The following is a 12528-nucleotide window of genomic DNA, read 5'->3' as shown; positions in this document are numbered from 1 at the left end:
TTCAGAAGCATGTTGGTGAACGTGAAAAAGAAGAGCCACTTAATGTTTCCTAGGTTCTTGCAGGTGATGATTGAAAAGCAAGTGCAAGGTTTGAATAAGGTTTGGAGGATTAGATTAAGCTGAATCATCTGAACGATTTGACTTTCAATCGAGTCAAGTAAAAGAGAGGTCCGGATGAACCATTCAAGAGATTGGTTGGCCACCTCGCAAATGAAAACTATGTATGTCCGCAAGGTGCTGCCTGTCGTCATGAGAACAGTACGTCTGGTAATGAAGATGATATCGTCGCAGTTGGTGAAGACGATCAAGAGGTTAATCAGCCACCGCCAGTTGTTCCAATTGAACAGATACTGGTTGATGAAGACGATGAAGGAGATGACCTTGACCCTGATCAATTCGAGCTGAGAAAGCGAAAAAAATCTGAGGGTCCTTCAGTTACAACAAAGCCGAAGCAGAGGCGCATAAGATTCATTAAGAAGGCAAAAAGGACTGAGTCGTCCTCCGCTACTGAACAGCGACAATCACAGCAATCACAACCACAACGACAACCTTCAGCTGCTGCTACTCAAGAAACACGTGCTGAAACTGATACAGGAGTTCATGCTGCTGCATCCACGATTGCTATTACACAAGATGCTGCGGTTTCTATATTAAGTGAGAAGGTTGTCAATATGGCTTCTGAATTTGAAAAGTTTAAAGAAAAAGCTGATGAACAAGAGAGAAGAAAGGATGCTGAGATTGCCAAACTGACCAAGTAGGTTAAAGATCAACAGGTTGAATTGAAGAAGTTACAAACTAAGTTTGATGCTCAGAATTTGCTGATTGTAAAGGCTGAGACTACAGCGAACAAGGCACTTTCGAAGGTGCTTGAGTGGGAAAATAATTTCGATATTGAGGCTGTTAATCTCGAGGAGGATATAGACTTTGGTAATTTTAACGATCAAGGCGAGGATGAGCTAGGTTTGGATATTGCTAAAGGCACAAGCGAGAACCCACTATCAGTAATTCCTCTAAATATTGATTATTCTTTACGTGATTTTTTGGCAAAGCAGGATCGTCTGAATCACTCAGTTGTATTTGATGATTTAGAAGAAGGGGAGATCCCGCCGGATCTAAGCGCTGAGGAGCAGGCCGAGCTAGTGCGTCAAGAGCAACAAGCAAGTACTTCAGCTGACGTAACTGCTAGCTCATCTTTTGAGAATCGTTACGATTCTAGTGATGATTTTGAGGAAATTGTCGTAAGTAATGAAAACGACAAAGATTTTGATGAAGTAATTATTGAAGATGAACCAATAGGTGATTTTCCAGAGTACGAATGTAATAACGATAAAGATCTACCTACATTTCAAGACTACTTCAAAATGAATGAAGAGCTTCTAAACCGTAAATGCGAAGAAAAAGAAAAGACCGAAGATTTGCCTCCAGGGTTTTTACCGGTCAAGATAAATAAAGAAAAGATAGAAGTTCTAGAAGCTGAGTGGAAGATCCTGTTGAGGATCAGAAAATATTGTGAGAAGCCAGCGCCGGAACCTGAATGGATGAATTACATTAATAGACCGGCGAATCTTTTGGCTAAAGGAAAAATAATTGCGTGGGCCTACATTAAAGAGTTGAATATATACGCAATAAAGAACGAGTACGGAGTGGATTACATCAAACATGGATACGAGTTCACGTCTCTACCGTACTTTGAATTTATGCAAGTGGCTAGGCTCAAAATGTTATATAGGGATTATGACGGAATTCCTAATATTGTCTGCAAGAAGATAAGACACTCGTACTTGTCAAAGAACTTTGAGGGATTCAGCCCTCAATTTCCCACGATCACTTATCGAACAAACAAGAAAACGGGCGAACGAAGAAAGATTGTCAAATACAAGCCAGTAAATTATATGAGAAAGGTTCCTGTGATGAAAATGCCGCAGAACTTTAGCCCACGTTTTCGCTGGTGGTACTACGATGAACGCTCAGAGGAGGCAGCCATCGTTTTGGACAAATTGAAGGAAGATGAGACAGACTCGATACGGGTTTTAGATCCCGTTTGGTTGAGAAATTGCTGTGAAGCTGACATCTTCACATTGTACTACAATCGGATGCTGTACAGGCCAGAAAATAGAGTTCAAGCACAACAGTACATTCGTGTTGCAAAGGTTTGCTATTTGAATAATATGGTTACAGATCCGTACAGAGATTGAAGCAGATCGAAGACTTATGAGGAACTAGGTCTTAGGGGGAGTTTGTTAGTGCATATTTTGTAATCCCTAGTTCCATGAACTTTAGCGTTTTATTCGATCATGTTGTAACCTGTAATATTGTTAAACGTTGATTATCGATGTGTTATTTTATATTTGTAAACGTTTAAATATGATTCGTAATATTATTCGACAGTCGGCCGACTGACATGGTCAGTCGACCGACTGTCATCCACTGTCGACCGACATAGGAACTGAGGTATTTAAGCCTAATTAATCTTCATTAATTCAGGTGAACAACTCAGCACATCACACACACACGAAAACACTTCTTGGTCGAGTCTCTCTCAATCTTCATGTCCAAATACCACAGAATGTCAGTCTAGGCTTCGTGTTTATCAAGATCTAGTCTTGGTTTGACTTGTACGAACCCGAAAACCCATAGATATTCGTTTAAGCTCTTTCTATTGTTATTCCGCCTCTAGATCGTGTTAGGTTGATTCTAAGATCTTCTCTCAGCGTCTACAATAAATAAAGCAAATTGAATAAGAAACGGGTGATTCAATGTAAAGTCCAATCCCATATTTCAAGTCATCACATATACAACTTAATTAACATATCAACAAAAAAACAGGAGCAAACTTTCTCCATAATAAACAACCAAACAAACTACCATAAGGGTTGTGGGTGCATATTATATCGTTTCTTTATGGGAGTGTTGCCCCTTGATATTTTGCAAGGGGCGCAAACCCTTGACTCCGTTATTTATGCAACAATATCAAGTTAGTTCTTTTAGGCTTGCGCTCCACATTCTCCAAACATGTTGTTGAATATAACTAGATAACATTTGTTTTTAAGTAAATCGTTACTAACTAGAATGAATGTTAAATGAAATCAAAATCACCACCATATATATCATTTGTACCTTGTTTTTGATGTTTTACCTTAGAAAGCTGCAATTTTAAAAATACAAGGTATTAACTTTACGGAGAGGGACATGTTTTATTTATTATTTATTTAATTTTTGATTTTAATATGCGCGCACAGGGGCGAAATTAGGTTTTTCTACCACCGGTGACACAAGATAATATTGACTTTATCGAGTCACAAAAATATAAATAACAAGGTGTTAGGATATTAGGACTCAAACAACACTAGTAATTCTACAAGATTACTAGCCGAGTAGTGATACTATCAAGATCACTCAACCCACTTAATGAACGAAAGATAATAAATGCGAAAATGTAAGAACGACACAAGATATAACGTGGTTATATGCAATCGTTGTGATTGCTTTAGTCCACGGACCAACTAGAGATTGTTATATTACTGAATACTTGAAAGTGGTGTGTTACAATGACTATGAATGAGCTCTATATATAGAGCAAACAAGAAACCAACCAAACTACAACTTGATCTTCAAGTGTGCTAGTAATCATGAAAGATAAACCAACTAGCCATGCTTTACACCCACTAATGACATTATCACAGCCACAATTAGTGGTGTAAAGCAACCCACTAAGCACCTAAAGTGAAAGGATAATCAATCAAGATCGGATCCCATGTGTGCAAGTTGCCCACTTGCTGCCAGACATCGTGCGCGCCGTGCACACTTAAACGTGCGCGCCGTGCACACTCCCAAACTTCGAGCAAGCCTTCTGATCAAAACTTCTCTAGTGCGCGCAGGGAGCGCGCCGCGCACCATCACCGCGCACAATCAATTTGCTCTGTTTTTGATCTGTTTTTTCTCTGTTTCACGCTTACCGAAATCTGCAAAATCCGTGCAAGTGTTGAAACAGTTTTTAGTGACACTTTTTTCAGTTTTGTTTAAATGTCTCCACACTCTAACACAAGGCACAAGCTATGATTCAGTATAACATAAAAAAGACTAACATGATAATACAATTGTGCCTTACGATCTTAGTTTCGTTCAAAACAATCCATAACTACTTACTAGTAAGTGTTTCTCTTTCTATAAGATAAAAAAATTACCATTCAAAAATTCATCCTTTATTCAGATTTCACAATTGTTGACAACTATTATAATGTATAATATACAAGTAAATAAAACAAATAACACATTATCATAATACACCATCAATCTAAGTTACAATAGTATTTTTAGAATAAAACAACTAGATAGTTTATGGCTATATATGTTTACACACTGAATATTCGTATAACAAATGCAATCATAATAAATTAATGGAAATAGTCACCGTATGCAATTATTTTGGTGTCATCCATAAAAGAAGGAAACATCATAGGCGAAGCTAATTTCTTGCTCGAGTCAAACACCGAATGTAATACAAGAACAACCACAGGGACTGGAAATGTAATTTTCTTTATAGTTTATTTTTGTGTTAATCTTAACCATCATATTCATACCATGGCTATGGCTACTCATTCTTATTCTTTCACTACAACAATTCTAGTCTAATACGGCGACAACTTTTCGCCACATTAGACCACATGTCGCCACAATATCCTCTTTTGCGGCAACAAATACGTCACAAAAATGTTGCCGCAATAGATCCGTCACTTTAGATATTTTGCGGCCTCTTTTGTGGCGACACACGTGGGGCCCACAACCGTTTAAAGAAAAGGTAAAAGAAATTCTAAAATATGGTTTGCAGCGACAAATTGTGGCGACAATTTGGTTTCAAATAAAAAAGAAAAATTAACTCAATTATGACGTCATCTGACGTCATATGTTATTAGCGGCCACATATTTGTGGCGACAAATTGGTGGTAAAAAATATTTATTCAATTTATTTTTAAATTCAGAAATTATCATTTGTGGCGATTCAGTTTGGCGATATGTCGCCACAAATAGAAAAAATCTGCATAACCTGCTTTGGTTTTTCCTGCTTCCCACCCGGAAATGCCGGGTTTTCTTCCCAGATACAAAACCTGTTATTGCTTGTTTTCTAACAAATCAAAGAAACAAATCTACTACAAACTAAACGTTTCCGATAACACAAATTACAATCGTTTAACATACGAACTACATACCCAATTGTTCAAAATATCATATGTTTAACATACGAAATACATACCCAATTGTTCAAAATATCATATGTTTAACATACGAATTAGATACTAAAATCTAAACACCAAAGTCAAGCCAAAGATCCCGATGCACCATCGCTACCATCACCATATCCATCATCTTCATCACTATTACCACAGTTTTCCTCGTCCTCGGCATCAACATATATGTAGGGCTCTTTCCCTTTACCTACTGCATCATATACGTAGGCCTCTTTCCCTTTACCTACCGCGTCATAGAGTTTCGAGGTGTAATTCTCATGGTAGTGCACCATTTGTTCATTCATCTTCTTTTGGAATATCTTTTCCATTTTCTCCATTATCTTCTTCTGATCCTCGGCCCGTAAAGCCTCAACCTCGTCCAAAGTATAATATCGTTTGCTCATTTGGGCTGTGGAGGTCGTGGATGTAGACGATGAGGGTATTCTCATCCCAATACCTCTCCTCCAACCACGTGTTTCGCCCAAAACCTCCGCCATAATCTCTATCTCACTCAGATTGGGCTTCTCTTTCTGAAGTTCTTGCATTGAAAGCTGCATAATTACGACAAAAAAATAATTGATATTATATATAAAATCTGTAACACATACATATATACACACGCACAGAGGTTTTGCTCCTGTTACTTGTATATACAGCCTAGTGAATATGGGTCATGTAACTTGAAAATGGGTTATGGGTCTGTGCATAATCCCACCTCATTCATGTGATAGGTTTGTATGTGTATGTATTCTTTTGTTTATAATTAATAATAATAAACTGTTTGCTTTTCATAAAAAATATATATATACATAAAATGTACATATATATATATATATATATATATATATATATATATATATATATATATATATATATATATATATATATATATATATAATGTTATCAAGTATAACTAATTACTTACATATTTTTCTCCATACTCTGTTTGACGCCATTCCCCATTTTCTCCATCTGTGTAATTTTTGTAGTATTTGAGGGATTTTAATTTTATATACTCTTAGCCATCTTAAAAAATCACAGGCGTACACCTTTTTAGGAATCCAAACGTCTCTTAAATCTTCTACAAGAGCGTTTTCAACAATTTCCCAAATCAAATCACTTTGACACATGCAACTCATCCGTTTATACACGTACACTTTTGTTATTTTTCATTTATTAGTGTTGCTACTTGCTAGTGTATCAAACTCCTAATTACATTAATACCCAATTTGTTCGTTATACTTTTATACAAATTATATATTATGTTCATATAATATTTCAGTTTGATTTTTTTAGCACTTGAGTTTATATTGCTTGTTATTAATTTACATTCTAGTACAACCGTAGCTTAGCTACTTAAACACAAACATACAAATTTATCACATTTTAAGAAAATTACATCATACATAAAGCTTAAAGTGATTTTGTAAATTTTTCGTGTTCATGTATCTTTGTAAATAAATAAATAACCTAATAATAAGATACATAATGTAAATAAACAAATTATCATCATACAAACCAAAGAAACACAGATAATTGAAAAAATTCGTCACAATCAAAGTGAGAAACAAAAAAGCCAAAAAAAACCCTAACTTTTTATACATACTTTACAACCAACAACAAGAATCATAAAATAGATATCAATTGCAAGATTAAAGAAGAATAGAAAACGAACCTGAGAACAACGTCGGTGATTAGTGCGTGAATTGTAAGGAATATGGACCAAAGTGAGAAAGCGTGAAAGAGTACTAAAATGATAAAAAGGTTGGAAGGGAATTAGAAAATATTGGATGGTGAAAGGAAAAGGTTTAAGAGATATAAATCATTTAATGAAATGCAGAGGGAAAATTCCCGCTAAATTGTACTCCAAAATATTGAGTGAAAATAAAGAGGGCCCAGTTAAGAACTTTTCATTTACCTTATAATTAAATTAAACAATAAAATAAAATAAATAAATGAGTCACTAAATCTGTACTTTATTGGCACGAAAGGAGATGTAAAATTAAATTTGTGGCAACTTTTGCGGCAACATTAGTGGCGACAAGTCGTCACAATAGGTATGGCGGGAAATTTTCCCTCCACTTAATAATTTTTGCAATTTGGAGAGAAAAAAATTAAATGAAATAAAAATAAAAAATATACAATTGCGACAACTTTTAGTGGCGACATGTCGCCACAATTAAAAAAACTCAACCTTTGACCAGGTTTTTATTAAGAAAAATGGAAAAGAAATGTAAAATTAAATTTGCGGCGACTTTTTTGGCGACATGTCGCCACAAAAGTTAAGTTTGACTCAACAAGTCAAAAAGTAGGTTTTTTTTGTCGTTTAGCGGGTTGTTTGTGGCGAAATTTTTGTCGCCACAAATGATTTCGTGGCAAAAGAACGAATTTCTTGTAGTGTTTCTCATCTGCTGACAAAGTTACTTCATGTGATGATCTTCTGACTGAAATTCTATTACGTCTACCGGTAAGATCAATATTTCGGTTTATGTCTACACCCAAACACTGGAACTCTCTAACTACAAACCCTACATTCAAACGTCACCTATACCCTTACCCTGATCATCCTTCCGGTTTGTTTATCCCAACACTTGGCCGACAATTTATATTTGTCCCATTCCACGTGGATAATCCTGTAAAAGCCCCTTTCATAACCATCGATATTGAACCAAGTGCCAATTGTAGTATTGTTATCAAGCAATCTTGTAATGGTTTAATGTTGTGTTGTAAAGAAGGGGCCTGTCATACAAGGAGATGTGTAGTTACTAAGAAGCATTACGTGTACAATCCCACCATTAATGAAATAACTACGTTTGATGGCCCTGGAATACCAGATCATGGCTTAAGTCATAGAGGTATCAACATAGCTTTTGATCCTTCAAAATCGCCTCATTACAGAATTTTATATATTTATTATCACCAAGGAAAGCGTATGTATCAGATAAATATGTATTCTTCACAAACTCGCGTTTGCAAGCTTTCATTAGAAGTTGAAATGCATAGATACTCAGACATTGAGTTTAATAGTGGTGTTTATTGGAACAACGCAGTTCATTGGATTGATTTTAGTGGTTATGTAGTTTATTTTAATTTGGATCAACAAATCATTTATCAAAAGCTAGCCCCTTCTGCCCCTCTTGATCTTGTTTTTAAAACTTTTATATTCGAGTCCCGAGATCACTTTCTTCATGTTGAAATCCAGTGTCCTCTTGTTCCCAAGTTCAAAATATATGAATTGAAAAGAGACTATTCAGAATGGTTTGTGAGATACAATGTTGATCTTGAGGAATTTGGTGGACCGTTGGGTAAAATCTTTAATGGTGGATATGATGTTACAGTTGAATTTGATGTATTGGCTCTTGTGTTGGGAAAAAAAAAAGATGATTCATTTTTGGTAGTTGAAATACCTGAAAAAATAGTGAGGTTAAATTTATTATTGAAGACTTATAACAAGCTCCATGATATTACTTTTTCGCGCATTGATGAACGAGTATGTCGTCGATTTTTTCAATGGCCCTATATGTATCAGTTTATGAGTCTATCTACAGCTAGATTTTGATGGTTAGCTACTTGTCTATTTTTCTTTCCTTTTTTTTATAATTTAGTTCATCGCTATTGTTTATTTTTGTTTCCTCGTAATGTGTGTTTGAAGTTCATATGATTAATTGCTGTTGATTTGTGTTGATTTGTTTTTGTTATATGGTTACTTTATACTTCAGTATGGATGGATATGAGTATTTTCGTCTCCTTATAGGTAGATATACTTATTGTTTGCCACAACAGAGTACCAAAATTATTTGAAATTAGTGTTTGGGAAATTAGTATATAAAAAACATCATGATTTTGTCACAAATTAGTGTTGTAATTGTTGCACACATTTTAAGTATTCTCGTTTATGTAAGATACCAACATGAGCTTTCAATCCTGATCTTTCAAAGACAAGATGATCATAAATAGGATCTTGATCTTGACAACCACCGTGAATGTTACATTGTTAACGTTAGAGGAGACTGCCTATTCTTAACATGTTGCTAGCTATTATCAAATGTTTTATAATTTTTGACACTTTTTTAAACATTAGTGATTTATGTTTTATTATTAATTCACATGATTTTCTTGAATGTTGTTAGTGAAACTTTATCAAGCAAGTTGATCTATCTATCTATCGTTATACAATAATATATATGGTTGTTTATCAAGTTACAACCTTATTTTCAAAATGTCAAAAATTGTTGCATAGTAGCTATGCTTAAAAGATCCCCAATTTGATACTCCTATATCATAAGAAAAATATATTGCCGTTAAACTAATTAACTCAACTTACAATTATTGTACAGAAGCAAAGAATATATGATTTTATTAATGGAATAATACAGATATAACAACTAAGATACATACATTTACTAACTAAAGACTCCTACTTAGCGATGACAATGGATCGGATATGTACACATCATATACATATCCTTATCCATTTGAATTTTCAATTACATATCTATATCCATATTCATTTAATTTCAATTCATCCATCCATATCCATATCCGTCGAGTTAAGCGGGTGAATGGATAATCATCCATATCCATATCAATTAGTTATATTTTGTACAATCGTGAGTGGTGTTTACTTTATCAGATCTAAAATAATAATCATTAATAGTTTATACAATCGAAAGACACATTTGTTACTATTTGTAGCACCAAAAGACAATATATGACGTATTGACATTTCTAAAGTATGGATTGTATATTCATTTATCACTTTGTTGGTTACATGAAATTACACTAAAACCTATAAAATAACACTAATATACTTAATTTAATGAACCAGACAAACTACTCCATATAAACTAAAAGTAGTTATATATATATATATATATATATATATATATATATATATATATATATATATATATATATATATATATATATATATATATATATATATATATATATATATAAGAAAAAGTTATTCTTAATTGTGGTTGAAAGTTATTTATGAATGTTTGTATCTATATTATATTATATTATATATTCTAAACTTCCGTATTATTTTCTAATTATTCACATGGTTCCTATTATTTCTAAACTCCCGTATTATTTTCTAATTCAATAAACTTTCAGTGACTTCTTTTTACAACAATGGATGCTCACTTAAATATTCTTATGCAAATTTGTCATTATCATCTATTACTTTATTTTATTTTATTAACATTTCTAATTGTATATAGGAATGCAATAATGCATCATTTTCATTTTAAACACATTTTTTTTTATTATGTGAATGCATCTTATTAAGATGGATTATGAATGCATTTATACTTATTTTATTAACTTTTTTTAATTTTTAACACCACGGATTTTAAAAATATAAGAACTTATAAAAATTTTTAACACCACGGGATCTTAAACTGAAAAGAAAAATTGTTTGAAAAAATCAATAAATTTTGAACAATTATTTTACACACGTGTGCAACGCACGGGCTCTAACATTTTATTTACTTTCGCTATTTACATACTTAAATAATATAATCCGTTACGACTATTGCACAACTTACTAAACAAAATACACCAAATTTTTTGAACGGGTTTATTTTTTTGTTCGCCGCGAGTTAGGTTCCACTGCCATCACCATTCAACTCGAAATAATTTTACGAACTAAACGCAATAAATTGTATTCAACATGGAGCTTCGATGCATTACCAACGGAGCATTTCTTTTTAGAATAAATATGGAAGTAATTTGAATTAACAGTTTAAGTTCTTAAAATATTTACGAACATACAAATATAACTATTATAATATTAATTATACATGACGACTCTCCCGAGTACCCTTATATTGCTCAAATGACTAACAACCTTTTTAAAATTAAACTCGCGAGTTATATTTTTATTCAAAAAATAATTGTACATAATAATTGTAAAATATATTACCCAAGTCCAACGTACGGGCTCTGAAATCAACACTACGGGCTCTTAAACTCATATGAATAATTAAAGCGATATTAATGGTGAGAAAAAAAATTGTAGACGTTAAGTTACTAACATAACTTTTAAAATTTGTCAACAACAAGGGCTCTTAAACTTAAAAGAATTTTTAAAAAACACAACAAGCCATTAAATAATTATTATACTTTTTCCATTTTTTAATATCGCTATTTACATACCAATATGAACTGCAAATTACATGGTTTTGTACGGTTTTTTACACACCCATGCAACGCACGGGCTCAAAAATCTAGTATATATATGTAGCGACCCGACAAAATCGTCATTGACGGCGCCGTCTACTTAGGTCCCGTTACGTGGTCATAAGTCTTTAAAACAACGTTTGACCAAAATATGTCGCATTCATTTCAACTATAAAGATGTTTCAAAGTTTACAAAGTAGTTCGATGACTAAACACGTTACAACGTTTTAAGTACAATTGAAACCTATGCGACACAAATTAAGTTAAGTCAAAACACGCTCCACGTATGCATGTATACTCGACATCCAAGCAAGTATTGCGGAAGCACGTATCACCTAGCGTTCAGGGACCTGAGAAAACATATAGAAAACTGTCAACGAAAAATGTTGGTGAAATCATAGGTGTATTAGTAACGTTGTTTTTGAACCACAAGATTTAATATAGTTGATTATCCAAATCGTTTGTATTCCAAAAGTATGTTCGCGAGCACCCAATTATCAAGACTTAACTGTTTTGTACCCTGTTACGTAGTGTTAGAACATACACTAAACTCGAAAATATATTTCATCCGCTAACGGTAGCGAACCGTCCGAATGAGGGCTCGTCAAGCCCAATGTGATCACATAACATAAGTTCACGTTTACACCCTGTAAGTGTAACTAATGATAATTGAATTGAGGCTTTTTGTTATAACTCGTTGTGGAATGTTTGTTTTCGTACTTGTGTTCAAAAAATAAAAGTATGATACGTATATGTTTCTCATCCCATAGTTTAAAAGTAAAAGTTGTTGAAAAGGTGGGACTATGATCTCACCTTGAGTGCAAGCGTATAAAAGTACTTCACAAGTAAACGTGTGCAAGAATGAATGCTAGTGTTGACCTAAACAAGTAGGTCGTATCAATAACGGTAAACACGATTGGTCAAAGTTGTTCAATTAGTCCTATGGCTCGTTACGACTCGATTACATATAGTATGTGGATCACGTTGCCAAGTTTCATGCATGATTCAAATATAAAAGCATGTTAGAATGATTGCATAAGTATTTGGTTAAGTTTGAGTAAAAGTCAACTTTGGTCAAGTCAAAGTCAACGAAAAAGTCAACACATTCGGGTCG

The 12528-nt window shown here is 33.7% G+C and overlaps 1 protein-coding gene across 1 annotated transcript; it reads left to right on the top strand.

Annotated features, from left to right (window-relative positions):
- Positions 1-7713: 7713 nt before the first annotated feature.
- Positions 7714-9026, top strand: LOC139867732 (F-box protein At5g07610-like). Its single transcript, XM_071856092.1, has 2 exons — positions 7714-8648; positions 8945-9026. Exons 1-2 carry the CDS (start codon positions 7714-7716, stop codon positions 9024-9026), a joined length of 1017 nt encoding a protein of 338 aa, XP_071712193.1.
- The last annotated feature ends 3502 nt before the right edge of the window (positions 9027-12528 follow it).

The sequence above is a fragment of the Rutidosis leptorrhynchoides genome, chromosome 9, assembly GCF_046630445.1.
Source record: "Rutidosis leptorrhynchoides isolate AG116_Rl617_1_P2 chromosome 9, CSIRO_AGI_Rlap_v1, whole genome shotgun sequence".
Taxonomy (NCBI): domain Eukaryota; kingdom Viridiplantae; phylum Streptophyta; class Magnoliopsida; order Asterales; family Asteraceae; genus Rutidosis; species Rutidosis leptorrhynchoides.
This window is presented reverse-complemented; position numbering and strand designations above follow the sequence as displayed.

What these genes read in the sequence shown, in the direction of transcription:
- LOC139867732 (XM_071856092.1), top strand. Translation starts at nt 7,714, where the DNA reads ATGTCTACACCCAAACACTGGAACTCTCTAACTACAAACCCTACATTC. An exon ending in ATACCTGAAAAAATAGTGAG is followed by an intron (nt 8,649 to 8,944) that starts GTTAAATTTATT and finishes TTTATACTTCAG; the next exon opens with TATGGATGGATATGAGTATT.